This window comes from Benincasa hispida, chromosome 4 (genome assembly GCF_027475165.1).
Source record: "Benincasa hispida cultivar pf3 chromosome 4, pf3_genome.v1.1, whole genome shotgun sequence".
Classification (NCBI taxonomy): Eukaryota; Viridiplantae; Streptophyta; class Magnoliopsida; order Cucurbitales; family Cucurbitaceae; genus Benincasa; species Benincasa hispida.
In genome coordinates, this window is record NC_143481.1 from 51,462,802 (window position 1) to 51,481,493 (window position 18,692).

Consider the following 18,692-nt stretch of genomic DNA (forward strand, 5'->3'; position numbering starts at 1 on the left):
AACAAATAATGCTATGATGACTATGGACATAGATTAGATCTTACATATTCAATATGGATTTCAATAACAATTTGTGATCTATCGAGTAAGGAGAGTGGGAATAAAGGTCAATCATCACTTATACAAGGATAGTTATCGTGGACAATAAAAATATTCTCTACTGATGAATAAGAATATTCTATTTGTAAAACTCCTTCATGTATGTGTAACTAACTCTAATTATTTTTTAGAAAGTAATTTATTTTACGTTCAAAATAGCATTAAGACTATACTATTGTTATTTTCAAAAAAAAAAAAAAAAAAAAAAAAAAAATCTCACTTTTTATTTTAAAGACATAAAATAAGTAATTATTGCAAAATTTTTATACCTTTAGTTAAAATATCATTTTTCTCCTTATACCTTAAGATTTGTTTATTTTAGTCAATATATTTTTAAATATCCAATTTTAGTATTTACATTTTTAATAAATCTAGAATTTAGTATCTCAAAATTAATTTTTATCAAAATGGATTGAATGATAAAAATAATTTTCATGCAAGAAAATATAATTTGTGAATATGTTTTTAAAATTTAGATTAAGAATGCTAATAAATAACAATTGGTTTTTTTTTTTAAAAAAATCAACAATAAACAAGAGGTATGAACTAAATTTCAGACTTTTAGAAAGGACAAGAACTAAAATTAGACATTCAAAAGTATATAGATAAAATTAAACAAATTTCAAGATACATGAATCGAAATGATAATTTAACCACTATCTTTCCATTTTAGATTTACACCACCATTGTTTTGGCAAAATAAGAAGTGTAATTGTATTTTGCCTTTTCTATTTCATCTGTTAGGAAGACGTAATATTTGTTGGTACCTTTAAGTGTTCTAATTTTTATAAAATTACCCTAATTAAGCATTTAGTCAAAAACATTATGACACATTAACTATGAGAAAAATGATTTAAAAAACGAGCGCAGAATTTTAAAAATAAAATGATGCCACGTAGATTGCATATTTGCTAAAGAAGCAACCAGACGTTTTGGTTGGGCAGTCTTTTCCACCGTACCTTTCAATTTTACATTATTACCATAATATTAAATTTTTATCAAAATGTCTATATTTCAGTCAAAATTTCCACATTTTCATTGATTTTGACCTCGATATCGATAAATGGATAATATATGCGAACTTATGTAAAAGTAATAAAATATTTATTCTAATTTTTATTTATTTTTTAAATTTTTTGTTTTTATAATTTTTCCAAAATATTATTCGAAATTGAAATTTTATAGATATTTCCATCAAAATCTCCATAAAATTAAGACTCCACAGTTCCATCAAAATTGATATTTTAAACATGGATTATTACCTCAAATACAATACTTTACTTATAATCAATTTTAGAGATACTGCGCTTTTATGTAATTATGACTTGAGCTCGCTTATAGCTTCTCATTGGTATTCATTGGATAGGACGATCCTCATTTTGTAATTTCATTTATATCAATGAAATTATTTGTTCCCGTATATGATATGATATGATATGATATGATGATGATGAGAACTTGATCATCAACTTGATCAACAACATAAAGACATAAAGTTTTGAAGCACAAGTGACAAATCAACGAAGAAAAATACTATCTTTTTATTTTGAACTATGATAATTAGATGTGATAAATTCTCCTAATTTAATTACTGCAATCAAATTATCAGGGACGCTTTCCAATTGGATGACCTACATCTTCACTATTTTTTTAAAAATAAGAACACTATTGCAACCCAGGTTTATCAAAGCTACTACCCACCACACCACTAATCCAGTATCTGATAAAAACATGTAGGCTCTTTAAATGGTTCTCAAATTCGTCTATTCAAGGAAGGTTGCGCTGCAATAATTCACCCAATCGCCTTCTATCTGCGAGCGGAAACAATGACTCGAATAAAAAAAAAGTGCCAAAGTATGAGGTGATGGGGGTGAGTTCAAAATGATTTTGTATTTGATTACATAGTATGAATCACTTTTAAGATGCTTTTGTACGAAAACACTTCAAGTGCTTTTCTGAAAAATATTTATGAAAAAAGAGTAAGTTGCTCTCAAAAGCGAGATTCAAACTCATTCTGATCAAAAACCAGTTTCAAACTCATTCTGAGGCATCATCTTATGCAGGTGGAAGGACAGTCAACAAAGTTTGCGTTTTCGTCAGCCTTTGTCTGATAGGAAGACAAACAGGCTGATTGATCGCAAAACTACATGTACAACTGTTTTATTTTCCAGATAATACCGTCATCGACTGGAGGGTTGGGATATTCGTTGTTGGGCTCCTAACCTTTCCAAAAGATTCTCATGTGGTTCTCTTGTTGAGCCTTTTTTGCAGTCCTAGCCCTGCATCCTCCCCTTTATTCTACTTATTATGGAAGGTTAATATTCCCAAAATATTCTTTGCTTGGCAGGTATTCTTTCTTTTAGAGGGGAAACGAATTTCATTGGTAAATTACAAGAAAGCTTGCCAATTAGCAAGTAAAGTAGAGAGGCTATAATCAGTAAAAAGGTATTTACATTTACACCAATACAAAGCATTGCTCCGCAGATCTTACATGGGGTGTGAACACTATGGATTGAATTCAAAGGCACTCTTCCTTCTTATTGGGGTAACATGAATTTGGATTGTCTAAGAATTTGGGCTATTTGCTTCGGAGGTGTCACTTCACTCGTTCAATTTGAGATTACTTGTTCAAGGTTTTCAGGATTTGTTCAGCCCGTAAAGGTATTGATGTCTTATGATAGAAAGCATTCTGCATCACCCTCTTTAGGAAGAAGGGAAGGCTGTTTTTTTTTTTTTTTTTTTTTTTTGCGATTTTATGCAGCATTTGGATTTAAGGAAAGTTGGTCCCTAGCCAAAGTTTAACACCATACTGAGCATGTGTGTCAATATACTTGTAATTCCTCATTAGGTCATTAACCTTTTGGATTAAACCCCTTTCTTATATCATTAGGTTAGTTCACGTTTGGCTCCTTTCAAGCTACCCTTTTGTAGGCCCTTTGTTATTGTCGGCCCATGTTGCTAGCCTATGTGTCCATAAAAGCTTGGTTTTTCAATCGTTTTCACACTACCAAGGCCCCATATTTCAGGTGAACGAAAATGGATGCGCATCATGGTTTCTTATTAGCTACCTGACTAAATTTCACATTATTCAGGAAGAAATGACAGCCTTGGCGCAGGAAGAATATAATCTAAAGTGTCTTCCTCTACGCTAGTTAACCAACTTCATCAGAGGACACTACTTATCATGTGCTATAAATTAACAAATATATATTTTTTTTTTTTTCAAAAAAAGGCCCTACTAAGAAGATAAATAATATCCCTAAAACATGCCAGAATTGAAGCCAGCCGTTACTAACCATAACAAGCTTGAAAAAATTACGGCTCCACAGTTGAGAGGAAGGACTGGATTCCAAAAACAATAAACAGAATCCCACCTGAGAGAGCAACCTGAAAAAGGAGAAACAAAATTTTGGCTTGATTATGCTGTTCGACAATCTTAACCGTAACTATAGTGTGAAGAAAAAGAGAATCAAATGTCAAGTACTATTTTCTCAGATATTTGTGATGCCAAGCTCCTTCCGCCAAGGACTGCAGCAGTTGTACACAACGCCTGTCCTCTGAAAGAAAAATTATAAATGACATTCCCAAATGGAAAAACAGGTAGGTAACTACGCTGTTGTTCATTCACATCCAGAAAGATTATCATCAATACAATATACAAATAGGTTCCTACTGAGACCAATTACTTTCTATAAGCAATAAACCTTTCATTCTTGCTTTATAACAAAATTAGTGCTTACAAGCCACTTGTAGATCTTTGTCATTTGACGCGCAAAATTAGAGAATATCCTTTGAAGAACACAAAATGGAAGCCTAACAATTGAGGTTGGCGCACAGTGAGATAACAAAACTACTGACTGCCGATAATTCACTAACCATTATAGTTTCAGATAATTGCTACAGCCCAGTCCTATATAAGTGTTAACATTTTCACAAAAGGAGTCAACATCAATGGGCAATGATTAAACCTTTACTTCTCTCTTTTTTGTCTTTTCAAACGAGAAACAATGACTAAACCTTTACATCTATATACAACTAGGAAGGAGGTTGCCATAATTGAATAAACAACATATGGGCCGCAGTTATCCCTGAACCTAGTCTTCCTACAAGTGCGAACAATCACCCTCATGGGGAAAATTAGTCACATCACATGTATATTAGATGGTTCAGATACCAGAACTTTCTGAAAGAATCTTACGATGATGCAAAAGACAGATATCTGATATCATAGGCAATGGGGCTCTAACATGCACTTGCACAAAATGAGTTATATAGATGAATGCAAAACACGTTTTATGCTCATAGGACAAAGTGGGGTCTGTATTGAGAAAAGATTGCAAAGGAAAATTTTCTATTGAAGAAAAAAATATATCAAAAGGAACAGTCTCGTGCACAAAGAATCAATCTCAAATAGAAGGGATCTGTTTGTAGCCACAACTTACAAAATTCCACCAAGAACGACACCTAGTGGGTCTTCATCTGCAGCTAAACCAATTGTTGCTAGCTGACAAAGGCAGTCAAATATCAGTACTACAAGAGTGAAACAACTTCTTAAGTTGGATAGAAATGGCCATTCTAAATTTTGATACTAACCTGACTCTTGTCACCCCATTCACCAAAAAAGGTAATGGAAAATGCCTGCAGAAACTCCAGGGGAAAGTTTGTGAGTATGAGTAAATTCATCTTACGACTGACATTTACATTTAGCTAAATTATTATAGGTTACAAAATAAACCTTCAAATATATTGGTGACAAGAACTGCAAGAGAATCGAGCGATTGTGCTTCTTCACATCATCATCAACCTGCCAAAAGGGTTAAAACTTTATGATTCCAAATAACCATGCAAGTATCTTATATATCTGCACTTTCAACATGCCAATCCATAAAGGACAATAGAAATCCTACAGCTTCCCCTTACTTCTGAAACAAGGACTTCAACCAGTTCTATCCAGTAACAAAATGATAAGAATAATAATCAATGTAGAGAGAGGAAGAGATTTTTTAAAGGAAGACATATATCAATGATCTGCAAACAGAATTCTGAACTCTCAATTGTCTTAAAATAGTTAACACATGTGCATTTCAAATCAAAATATAAAATGCCGCAATAGTTCAGACATGGAGTGAGCCTAGGAAGAAACAGAGATGGCCCGCGAAAGCAAAGAACATGCATCATCAAATGAATAAAGAATTTATAAGAAAAAATTAATTCCTGAAAAAGCAGGCTAACATCATACATCTAGAAGCCCTCCCAAATCCTTGAGGACTTGTTTGTTTCACATGTTTTTCCATGGAATTTCATACAGACATTTAATATCCTTATTTGTTTCACAGAACTTCAATTTTTAAAACCCAGTATATTATCCAGGGAACTTCAAAACCCATCTGACATGGGCTTTTTAATACCCTACAAAAGTGTGAGATTTTTATGCTTGGAAGATGACCAGTAAAAATATAACTTAACTAATTAATAAATTAATATCAATTACTCATTATTATTAATTTTAATTAATTATTAAATATAAATATATTAAGTAGACTTAATAAATTTCAACTAATATCTTTACAATTAATATTTTATGCTATCTTAACTATTTAATATAAATAATAAATTACTATTATTATAATATGATTATCAATATTTTGATTAATTTATCATAATTTAATTATTTTTAGTAATTAATTTGAATTAATTAATTATGTTTAATAAAAGTCCAATATAAAAGCATTCATTTATTTTTATTTTTATTGATTAAATAATGTTAAATTTATTGGATGACTATAATAATTGGTCTCTTGTATTTAATTAAGTAATTATTTAATTTTGATTTTTATATATAAAATTGGTAGATTGAACACATATTTAACTTTCAGACATTAATTATCCTGCATATCCAAACACAGATATTAATTATCCCAGAGAGACATTCAAATCCCAAATATTTAATATCTATACCCATAAAATAGCGTCTGCAATCCAAATAGGCCCTAAGAGTTGTTAAATAGAATTTCTTGAATTCTTTTTACAAACACAATTGGAATCAGGAAACTTTTTGAAATGACTAGATTGGGTGACAGTTCTATTAGGGGTAAGAAGATGTATCATCTCTTTCTGATAGCAAAATATACCTTATTTCCATCTTTGGAACCTTTTTTTTTAGCCTTCAAATCAGCATCCTAGGCACAAAAGACAGCTGAGTTAAAAAATAGAATCCCACCTGAGTGTGTGCACTGCAGAAGGGACTTAAAAATAAAACCCTAACCAATTTAGCTTCAACTTCAGCAAGTTCTTCAGACTCCCTGCCAATAAATTATAACCCAAAAAAAAAGGTCAAATGATATGCCGTTCATTTGGTTACTTACGTGCACATAGAAAATTAAATTGATATTTAGAAAAAAAAATGCAAATAACAAGGAATCATTACCCTTCATCATTAAATGCATCCCATAAAGACCAGAGCCCAAAACCAAGGAACAAAAGAGTTGTGACATGATGTGTCCACTTACGTGAGATCTGCATAAAGTAGAGTACATCACAGCGCAAACAATAATAACCGGAGAAGAAAATGTCCAGGAAGGAACCAAAGGTGATTGTTTGCTCGAGGCAAGCATTTTGGCCTAACAATAAGGATAGTAACTACATTACACAGGATGATATCAAAGCTTGCCCTTCAAGTTTCAAAGTCTCAGTTTGTTTGTTAAAGAAATTCATTCAGATGAAATGCTTTAGTAATTCAACTTACCAATACAATATAAAATATCAAGACCTCGTTCCTAATTGTATTCATCTAAAACTTCTGCCCTTCAATAAAGAGAAAAAAAAAATATGGATCTAAGCGACCTGATAGTTTCCTTAAAATGTGTCTTATGATTGCTTGATTAACAATCAATCAATTACACTTTAATCCAAAAAAAAAAAAAAACACAAAAGCATCAATTAAAATTTTCCCATGAAAGATACAAGGGGTCCATTTACTTCATCCTTTAGTGGAACAAATCTGATCCATGGGAAGAGGAAACAGAGGAAACAGAGGAAACCAAACGTATAGCAAAGTGCAAGAATGCGGATTTATTGGTTTAACTTCAACATGGCAAATCTAATATTATTGCATCCCACACAAACAATCAGCATATGCAAAATTAACATCTACAACGCATGCATATAAAAAAAATGTGCTTGTCCCAGCCCTAGCAGATAAAGTAAATAAACAAGCAACCATGAGGCATTCGATTTGAGCTATCAATTTTCTTACCAAATTTGGTGCAGCCCAGCCAACCAGAGCAGAAAGAATGGTCATCACCTTAAAAACAGCAAAACTACTGAGTAAGTTAGAGGCCCTAACATAGACTGGAAAAGTAGTGACGGCACATGCGATGAGGAAAGAAAGGTAACTTTTGACAAACATACTTACAATCAAAGCTGAAAGACAACCAGACAAGACAAGTCTTCTTGGATGCCGCATTGCCATAATCTTTAAACAGAAGATTATATCATAAGAAATTGAATAGTTAACATATTTAAGCAGGGAAAAAAGAAAGAAAGAAAGATAAATCACTGTTTATCCTCTCAGAGAAAACTATTAGGAAAACAATATTCATTCAACAAGTTGAAAGATAATAAATCAAAAAATTGCAGTAGAAAGAGTTGAAGTAGACAGGTTTTGGCAGTTTAATCTTATCAAGGCTTAAAATACAAGCAAGGATTAAAATATGAATGTCGATATCAATATGAAGATTTCAATTTTACAGATATATAGACGGATGTATCGATAAAAATATCAATATTGACAGATATTTCTGTAAGTCACAAAATTAATAAAATTTGTTTAGATTAATAATTAAGTTGTCTTTACTCTTAGACTAAATTATGGATATTTGTTAGAAATAAGGAGCTTTATAGATAGTTTATAGTCCCGAGAGTATTTTAATATTTTACTTTACCCTAGGTTTATTTCCTTTTTTTTGTATTAGGGCTTGCTAGAGCCTATAAATATGGCTTCTCTTGTAACTTTCATTTTATGTTAAAATAATAAAAAGAGACTCTCTATCGTGGTTTTTTCTCCCTGTTCTAGGTTTTCCACGTAAACTTAGTGTTCTCTATTTTCTATCTTTTGACATGGTATTAGAGCATGGTGACGAAACTCTAACCGCCATTGGCGAAAACCAACCGATGCAAGATAATCTTAGTCCTGCACCAGCTCTGCTTCTGCCACAGCTACCGATGGGGCCTCCAAACCACCGCTGCTACTGCCGTCCAAGCAGTCGTTGATCAGTATCTTCAGTCCTTGCATATCCGTTCAACTCTAGCACCACCGCAACCCTTTGATGGAAACACTAGCACCGCCCTTTTCCACAATGCCGCCAACGTTTCTCCCTTGTTACCGAGTGCTGCCGCTGCTTATCCCTCCAACCTTGGAGCCAGTAGCCAAAACATACACCTTGGAGCCGAGATTGGTGAGTCGTCCGCCAATCGCAATAAGCCCCTGTCATGGCAACAAGCCCCTCGCAGCCGTCGAGAATCCCTGGCTCCTTTCCCTCCCAGCTGCAAGCAACCTACCTGCAACCGTCGAGCCTTCCTCATCATGCGCCACCCAGTTATGAACATCAAGATTCTATTGGTTTATCTCAGTAATGGTTCAACAATAATTGGCTAATCTTCAGGCAAGTTTTCAGCAACAAATTGCTGCTCTTGGAGCAACCCTAGGTGCTTCCACAAACTTAAATTCCAATAAAGTGAATTCTAACATTCCTTCTGGTCTACCGATGTATCCAAAGAATCCAGTAACCTCTTTCCCTGCTTTAACTACTACAAACTATTTGTCTGGATCTATGGGAAATTCCTCTGGATTAATTGCAGGAGAAAAATTGAATGGTTAGAATTATTTCTCCTAGTCTCAGTCCATTAAAATGGTTCTTGAGGGGCGTCACAAGTTTGAGTATCTAACTGGTGAGATACCAAGACCTAGGTCAAGGGATCCTCAGGAGTGCATTTAGAAAGGAGAAGACTACCTACTTCGATCACTATTGATTAATAGTATAGAACCTCAGATAGGGAAACCGTTGTTGTATACTGCGACTGCTCAAGATATCTAAGATGTTGTTCATAAATTATATTCTAAGATACAGAAGACGTCCTCCAAATGACAAGCCCAATCCTAGTCGGGCTCTCATGAGTGAATTTGCGAGTGCCTCCCAGTCACAACCTCAGGTAAATTGCCAAAGTGACCCTGGTGTCTCTTCTCTTGGGGTTGTTACTCAATCAGGTACCTCTCAATCCTTAAGTCTCCTCAACATAAATAGTAAGAAACCATGGATACTTGATTCAGGGGCAACAGATCATTTGATTGGATCTTCTGATAATTTTTTAACATATCTTCCGAATGCTGGTAATGAAAAGATTAGGATTGCAGATGGGTCCTTTGCTCCTATTGCGGGCAGGGGTCATATTTCTCCTTTTGATGGTTTGACTTTACAGAATGTGTTGCATGTACCCAAAATATCTTACAATTTACTATCTATTAGTAAGATAACTAGAGATCTGAATTGTCAAGTTGCCTTCTCACTAGATAATGTTTTCTTTCAGGACTTGAGCTCGGGGAAGACGATTGACACTGCCTGGCACAATAGGGGACTCTATTTCCTTGATGATGATGCTTCCTCTAGGAACTGTTATAGGACTAGTTTGTTGTCTTTTTATTTTTCAACTTCAGAAAAAGATGGTATATTATGGCATTTTCGCCTTGGTCACCCAAATTTCCACTATATGAAATATTTATTTCCTCACTTATTCAATAAAGTTGATGTCTCTTCTTTGTCTTGTGATGTGTGAATTCGTGCAAACCAACATACGGTCACCTTTCCGCCTCAACCTTACAAACCTTCTCAGCCCTTCACCATTATTCATAATGATGTTTGGGGTCCCTCGAGTATTACCACCCTTCAGGAAAACGTTGGTTTATGACCTTTATTGATGATCATACCCATCTTACATGGGCTTTTCTCCTCACTGATAAATCTGAGGGTTCAGCGATATTTCAACAATTTTACACTACTGTTGAGACTCAGTTCAACACCAAAATTGCTATTCTTTGTAGTGATAATGGTCATGAGTTCCTTAATCATACCCTTCGCGATTTTCCTTAATCATACTGCTGAAATCACCAGGCTAAAAAAGAAAATGGCTAACGAGTTTGAGACTAAAAATCTATGGAATCTAAAGTATTTCCTCGGAATGGAGGTGGCAAGATCAATGGAAGGGATCTCTGTCTCACAACAGAAATACACTTTTGACCTGTTAAAAGAAACAGGTATGACTGGATGTAGATCTGCTAACACTCTTATTGAATTCAATGTGAAACTAGGAGATTCTATTGATAAAGAGAGGCATCAACATCTAGTGGGAAAGCTGATTTATTTATCTCACACTAGACCAGATATTTCCTATGCTGTCAGTGTTGTTAGTCAATTTATGTAGGCACCCTACGAAGAACATATGGAAGTTGTGAATCGGATTCTGAGATATTTGAAAAGCTCTCCAGGTAAAGGTCTGATGCTCAGGAAAACTGACAGGAAATGCATCGAGGCTTATACCGACTCTGATTGGGTAGGATTAGTTGTTGACAGAAAGTCTACCTTTGGATACTGTACTTTTGTGTGGGGTAATCTAGTTACTTGGAGAAGTAATAAGCAAAATGTTGTTGCTAGAAGCAATGTTGAAGTTGAATAAAGAGTTATGAGTTTGGGAATCTGTGAAGAAATCTAGCTGAAGAAAGTTCTGTATGATCTTCACCAAGATAGTGTTTTACCTATGAAACTCTATTGTGATAATTAAGCGGCTACAAGCATAGTCAATAATCCTGTACAACATGATAGAACGAAACATGTGGAGATTGATAGACACTTTATAAAAGAGAAACTAGACAATGACAATATCTGTATTCCGTATATTCCATTTAGTCAACAAGTTGCTTTTGTTCTCACCAATAGGTTACTCAGGCAAAGTTTTGACTCACGTGTTAGCAAGTTGGGTTTGATTGACATCTACGCCCCAACTTAATGGGGAGTGTTAGAGATAAGGAGCTTTATTGATAGTTTATAACCCTGAGGGCATTTTAGTATTTTACTTTATCCTAAGTTTATTTCCTTTTTTTGTATTAGGGCTTTCTAGAGTCTATAAATATGGCTTCTTTTGTAACTTTCATTTTATGTTAAAATAATAAAAAAAGAGATTCTCTATCGTGGTTTTTTCTCTGTTCTAGGGCTTTCCATATAAATTTAGTGTTCTCTATTTTCTATCTTTTGACAATATTGTTATGGGCATTCCTATTCATATTGGACTAAATAGATGCTAGTTTTATGTTTTATGAGCATTTATAAAAAATGTTGAAGATATCCATTGATATTAAATATCGATGTCAAACTCTTCTATTTGCGGATATATGGATAGATATGTCAACATATCAATGGATATGTTCATCCTTGAGTACAAGGACCCTTCTCTATAACAAACCATGTCATGCTTAATGTCCTCCATGACAACTTACAATCACCTAGGTCTTTCACATAAAAGATAAAACCAAATATATCATACCAAATTCATGATTGTACCACATCACAATAGCCAATGATACTTCGGTGCTTGCATATAAAAATTCGTTTTACATATTTTAAATTTAAGTATAAGTGCAATAACAGCAGTTTCTACTACTTCCAGTTTTTCTTAACTCAAATGCATCAATCTTACAATGAATCTCATTACTTAATTATGCATATTAGTATTATAGTATTGGGTTATGCATCTGTTTAAGTGTGAATAAAAGCAAAAGTTATAAGAACTTTTTTGTAAAACAAGAATTTATAAAAACTTCGTTATTCTCCTTTGTTCATATCCAATACATGAACGAATGTATCAGTATCCAAGAGAAAATTTCGAGCAACTTGATGAAAGTGGGGAGACAGATAGCGACAGGAACACATTTCCGTTTCTGGGGAAGCGGGGAAGAAAGGTCATCCAGTAAGAGTAGAAGATCCATACCGCAAAATTACTAAAATTTATATTCGATTTTGTTCGTCTTATATCAGGACTGTGTTATAAGATCCTTGAGAACAGAATTTATGCTTGAAAAAAAAAAACAAAAGAAAAAAGGGGAAGGAAGAAGTCTGCACCTACATTGATAAGCGATAAGCCGATAATTACAAAACCGTGATACTGAAGCAAACTTTAAGACCACTAACTGAAGTGGAACAGCATACATAACACATATTCCATTCCAAAGTCAACTTGAGGATAAAGACGCATTGCTTATACCAGAAGACATTAGAAATAAAATTTATGGCAAGAATGAAGAGAAACAGAAATCAAGAAGCAGTACGGACTAACCGCAGCAGCGAAGAATGTTTTATCGCCGATCTCGGATAGCACAGTCATGGCAAGCGACTTGGTAAAACCCTAGGAAAGGAAATGAAGAAAGAAGAATCAAATTCAATCGGAAGAGAATGAGGGGAAGAAATAAAAATAAAGAAAAACAGAAAAAAAAAATACCTGAATGACGGAGGTGGCCATGGGAGGTGGGGAGAGGAAGGAGGAATTGAAGAGGGCAAGAGAGGAAAAGAAGGGATTGAAGAAGATAGAGAGGAGCGTCAGAGGATGGATTCTCCGACAGGCTCCGAGTCCCCGAATTGCAATGAAATGTGTGACTCAGTGAGTCGCTCAACTCGGAAGGTCAGAAAGGACAGAGAGGAGGAGGAGAAAGAAGAAGGGCGTGTGGTGTGTGGAAGTGGATCCAACTTTAATCGCTTTTTTTTTTCTTTTTCAAATTTTGATAATAAAAAGAGATTAATGGTTGTGTTTAGCGTTTGACTACAGCAGATATTTATTTAATCTTTGGGGGAAAAAGACAAAATTCCAACCCGATAATTACTTTAAATGACAAAAATACTAAAAATATTTATGAAAATATCCCAGTTATTTGTTATAGACGACGATAGAATATTATATTTATTTATCTGTATCATGATAGACATCACATAGTTACCTATCACAGTCTATGACAGATGGACAATACAATTTTGTTATATTCGTAAATATTTTTGTTTATTTTCCTATATTTGAAAATAACTTTTCCATCGATATAGTTTTTATTTTAATTTCAGAATCACAATTGGTTAAGAGGCTAATTGCAAGTTAGATTCTATTTAATTTTATTAAATTTCTCGCAAATATGTGTTTGGTAGGTAGTTTGAATTTTATTTTTGAATTTTGTGATCCAAATCGTACAAATTCTAAAAACAACAATTGTGTTTTGATGTATGCAGATTTTGAATTTGATAATTTAAAATGTAGAATTATACTAAAAATATTAACAATATAACATCTCATATTATAAATTTAATATTTTTATTAAATTAAAATATGTAAAATATTATATATTATTCGATATTACAACATAATAATTATACAAATTTTCAAACCTAAAACAAGTTAAATTAGTTAGTACTAGTTTATATTGAATTATCGTTTACTAAGTAAATATGGTTTATAAATATATTATCAAAGACATTTTAAAAATGATTTAAATTAGAATTTGAGTTATGAATCAACTACTAAATACATATATAAAAACATGAACTTTTAAAATAATAATAAAAAAAAAAAAAAGCTCATTCCGTTTTAGACCTCACAAAAAATTGACGTGGACCGTTAAATGTTAACATCAATGTATGATGTGGAAAAAAATGAAAACACATATGAAATTGAGGTGTAAAAGAATTATGAAAACATGAGATTATCGATTTACACTATGCTTTATTCTTCCATTTCTTTTTCTTCTTTTTACATCACTTAAACTTACACATCCAAATATTCAAACCTTCAATCAATGACAATATCCATTAATGTCAAGGTCTCATCTTTCCATTCTTTGTGCTTTTCTTTTAATTTTTCTTTCGTAAATTCTGGCATTTGTTGAAAATATACTTCAAAAACTATTTTGAATTACTGTCAAACACTTCAATTTTTTTCAAAATAACTTAGGTCCCGTTTGATAACCATTTTGTTTTTTGTTTTTATTTTTGAAAATTAAATCTATGGACAATACTTACACTTCTAAAATCCTTGTTTCGTTATCTACTTTTCACCAATGACTTAGAAACAAATCAAATTTTGAAAACTAAAAAGAAACAGCTTTCACGCTAAGAATCCAATCATTGTATTTCAGAAATATGTAAATGAAAAAACAAAAAACTGAATGGTTACCAAATGATGTCTTATTTTTTAAAATTAAAACTTGAAAATACATTCCAAAAATACCCTCAATCCCATCAAAATCGAATTTCATGAACTTTTTGAAACTTGTAAGCAACCCAAACCTTCATTAGAACCCTCTAATTTCCAAGGAATGATCTAATTTTCAAGATTTCAAGTTTATTCACAAATTAACTTGATTACCAAAAGAGAAGATCTTCACCAAATCTTGAATCACCCTTCAATTCTTCTCCTACAACACTTCCTTCCTTTGGTTTCTTTATTTCCCATGTTTTCTACTTTATTTTCCCTAAAACTCCTTGGGAAGGTTGTGAGTCAAAAGTATATCATAAATGGACTCCGAAATCAAATTTTGTAATTTAGAGCATAATGACTTGCCATTAAAGGGGTTGAAAAATGAGGAAGAAGAATTAGAGGAAGAGGAAGCATGGTGTTCATGGACAAAAACGAGAAATCTAAGGGATTGTTTTGGACATTAAATTGAGTTTATATGTCTGAAATTCATAGTCTATAGAATTGATATGTTTATGAAGTTTGTATGTATGTGTCTAAGATGTTTGTGTTGCTGAGTTGAGTTCACATATCAAAGCTATCTGGTGTATAAATAATTTGTTTTTATGGTGATTATTTTTTTTGAAAATTTTTTTTATTCAATAATTCTACAAATTTTGTTAATAAATCATGGGTTTTACTTTGTTTTATTTTTTTTTTAAGTATACCTATAATGTTGGTAGTTTTGGGAAATGGGGTTTAGAATTTATTTTTGGATCATGCTTTTGAATTTTTTTTATAAAATTTAATCAAACATTTTACAAATTTATGCGTATAACGTTTCTAGTTAAGTTGAATAAAAAAATGTATTGGATTTGTTGGAATAAAATAAATGTGGATTTATATTGTAAGTGAAATTAGAGATGCCCATGTGTGAAGTGAGGTCGGGAATGTCATTCCATGTCCCTATCCTCTACTCCCCATTTCATTCCCCATCCCGTGAAATTCTCAAAGGATTGAGGTGGGAATTCCCCGTGTAGAATTTCCAGGGATCAGGTTCCCTACGGGAAATTTTCTCCATTAGTTTTTTTTTTAAAAAAAAAATTAATTTAAATCAATAATGCAGACATATTTTAATTAAATAATTAACTTTATCACTAAATTGTTTATTATAGTTAGTTTTACATGATAATTTGAATTTAAAGATAAATGGCTCAAAATTTGGTCTAAAAAAAGGTCAACTTTTTAGTAGAAAAAAAATATAAATTAAATTATTCACATATATAATCTAAATGTAAATATTCAATTTTAAAATATTCATTATCTTGGCCAATAAATAATTTAAACTATAAATTTAAATGTAATGTTTATATATAATAATAATAACATAACATTTAAATAATTATACTAAATAAATAAATAAAGGCTAACCGGGGCAGGAACAAGGAACGGGGCGGGGGCGGGGACAGGGAATGTTCCAGTCCCCGTCCCCGTTTAGCTCATGGAAAATTCTTTTCCCAGTCCCTCTCCCTCTCCCATTCTCTGTCTGATCAAGAAATCCTCACCCCCACGAGAAAATTGGACATCTCTAAGTGAAATATCTTAAAATGTAATTGTACTAAAATGACCCTATTAATGGTCATGTTACACCATTGGCACAAAAAATATGTAACAAATCTCACATTCTCCGACTCGGTTATATGATAAAAAAAAAATTATATATGATATGGGCCAATAAATGACCAAATCCATTTACACAAAATAATTAAATAAACGTTCATCCAAATCCTCTATCTGATAGATATGTTCAACAACTCCCTCCCACCTCCCAAACTCTAATTTATACTTATCTTTTTGCCACGATACAAGTTTTCGTTTGGATTAACTTGGAAAAGGAAAATGTTTTTCAAAACGCTATTTTTATTTAAACACTTTTGATTAAGCCTATTTAAAATAAAAACACTAATGTGTTTGGTTACTCTTTCTCAAAATTGTTTTTATATACAATGTTTTTATTTGATTTCAAATTACTATAAATGACAACTATAAAATACTATAAACTAATAATTTAAAATAATGATCATCAGAGTTGGTGGAGATGGCCGTTGTCGAAGGTCACTGGAGTTGGTCGTCGACGATGGTGATTAGATGTATTGGAGTTGGCTGCATTGGAAATGGCAACTGAAGTAGCAACGAAGGACATCGATTGTGATGGGGTTGAGCGCGTTATTGATGGATATGGGTATAAAATATTGATGACATATAAATTGATTTCACACATTGAATTGAGTTCATATCTCAACGCATCTCAACTCATGTCTTCACCCTAAATATTCCTACGTAGAAATTAGAAGTGGAGGGAGGAGAACCAAAGGAATAACATAGAGAAAAAGGAAGCGTGATGTGTCAAAGGAAGAAAATGAAGAAGAAGAGTTTAAAACCTTAAGTCACATTGGCCACATCTACATGCTAAGTAATTGTTTTTTGAATTTTTTATGGTCAACGTCACTTTTCCATGAAGTCTAGTAACCGGGCATTTTTTATTCATTTTGAAGGATTTAGGGAAATTTTGGCCGATGACCTAATATTTCGGGCCATAATGCCAAACGATCCAATTTTCTAAAAAACTATCAATTAACCTTCTGCTAACGTCATCACGGTATGAGAGTACAAAAATTCCCCTCTAGTCTATACGATACTCGTGCGCTCAAACGCAACGGTCGTCCCAGTCGCTCAAAATTCTTGTGTAAGTGTCGTTCAATCTTGCTCTGCAAAACCATCATTCATCTATTACCGTAATAGAAGTTCTCTACTGCCGTAATCGAAGTTCTTGGGTAAATGAATTTAAATTTTGTCTTGCATGTAGTGTTGCATCTGTTTAAGTTGGTTTTATTTGCGAAGTTCTTGGTTTCATCTATTAATGTTGGTTTCGTTTGTTTAGGTGGATTTCGGCATTTAATCAGTCGCGTCTGTTTTTTATTTTGGGTTTCGATGTGTTTTTCATTGGTTGAGGACGAAGAAGGTATAGTTAGAGCCAGACAAGGTAAAGAGTGAGTTTGGCGAGAGCGATATAGGTCGAGAGCAAGATGGGGAAGAGCAAGACGAAAGAGCGAGAGCGAGATAAGTGAGATTGGCGAAAGCTAGACTTTAACAGTATGTATTGTTAGTGATTTTTTAGTATGAACCTGTTAACTAATAAATTGAATGTTCAAACAATGCAGGAGTAATTTAAGATGCTAAAAGTTTTGAAAATACGTGAAGCTGATAGGTTTCTTGGGCAAGTAACGAGCCTGGCCCACGTTGCAAATGCCAACAAGATTGTGAAGGAGAAGCTTACCAGAAGGCAGTTAGAGATGTTCAAGAGAACAGTTTTTGGCGATTTGTAGACATTGAACTTGTATTCAATAGCCCGTTTATCCACATATGTTATTGAGGGAAGTGAAGAAGCACGGAGTGAACTCAATTAGTTTCTTTGTCAGAGGAAAGGTCGTCACATTTTCGAGGGACGATTTTTTATTGATCACTGGTTTATGGCGGTCCCCTACGCGAGTTGTACGGAGTGAGGAATCCTCCCAAGAACTTGCAACGAGGTATTTTGGTAATCAGTCGACCTCAAACACATTCCACTTGAATTTACTGGAAGAAGAATACAAGAATTTGGTATTTGAAAACGATGATGATGTTGTTAAAATCACCCTAATATATTACACAAAGGTTGCAATGATGGGTAAGAACAAGCAAAAGAGTGTTGACGATCGTACTCTATTTGAAGATGTTGAAGACATAGATTATTACAACAATCTTAATTGGGATACAATTATTTGGCAGAGGACACTCGACGCCCTCAAGACTGCACCAAATGATAAGGTTGGTTTATACAAGGAGAAGGTGAAGGGAAATAAAAATTATGTTGTGAAGTACTCGTTCCGTGAATTTCCTCAAGCATTCCAGGTAGATGTTCCTTAACTTAACTTTATCTTTGGTTTAACATTAACAGAGCCATAAATACGAGCTATTTCATATTTAGGTGTGGACATACGAGATTCTATCGTTGATAGCAAGGAACGTTGCCACTCGAAAGAGTAAGGTAGTTATGCCTCGTATATTACGGTGGTCATGCTCCCACTCAGTCTCATTCAAAGTACTCAAGAGAGACATTTTTTAGTCTCAAAATGTAAGTGTAATCTAGCCACAATATGTTTATTTGGTTGTTAAATGTACACTAACCATCTTACTTGGTTGGATCCTTAATGCAAACAAAAGTCAAAGAGGGTCTTGTCATGTCCGATGTTGAGAAGAAGTTTCAGGACATCCTAATTGATAGACAGGCCGTAAGA

General features: G+C 33.2%; 2 protein-coding genes across 3 annotated transcripts; one reads left to right on the forward strand and one right to left on the reverse strand.

Annotated features, from left to right (window-relative positions):
* Window positions 1–1,622: 1,622 nt before the first annotated feature.
* On the reverse strand, window positions 1,623–12,951 carry LOC120076503 (GDT1-like protein 4). 2 transcript variants are annotated; one of them, XR_016529107.1, is made up of 14 exons: window positions 12,643–12,947; window positions 12,481–12,549; window positions 7,514–7,573; window positions 7,355–7,402; window positions 6,527–6,615; window positions 6,365–6,401; window positions 6,231–6,278; window positions 4,835–4,903; window positions 4,693–4,737; window positions 4,542–4,603; window positions 3,840–3,912; window positions 3,584–3,656; window positions 3,396–3,486; window positions 1,623–1,910 (listed from the first exon to the last, which is right to left on the reverse strand). XR_016529107.1 is itself a non-coding variant. In XM_039030348.2 (13 exons), exons 1-12 carry the CDS (start codon window positions 12,661–12,663, stop codon window positions 3,415–3,417), a joined length of 693 nt encoding a protein of 230 aa, XP_038886276.1. In that variant the 5' UTR covers window positions 12,664–12,951; the 3' UTR covers window positions 1,623–1,910; window positions 3,396–3,414. The 2 variants fall into 2 exon arrangements, 1 of the variants encoding a protein (XP_038886276.1); XM_039030348.2 differs by lacking the exon at window positions 3,840–3,912 and having other exon boundaries at window positions 12,643–12,951.
* Window positions 12,952–17,778: 4,827 nt separating this feature from the next.
* LOC120076239 (uncharacterized) lies at window positions 17,779–18,321 on the forward strand. The gene has a single exon (XM_039030003.1). The coding sequence runs from the start codon at window positions 17,779–17,781 to the stop codon at window positions 18,319–18,321; it is 543 nt and encodes a 180-aa protein (XP_038885931.1).
* Window positions 18,322–18,692: the final 371 nt, after the last annotated feature.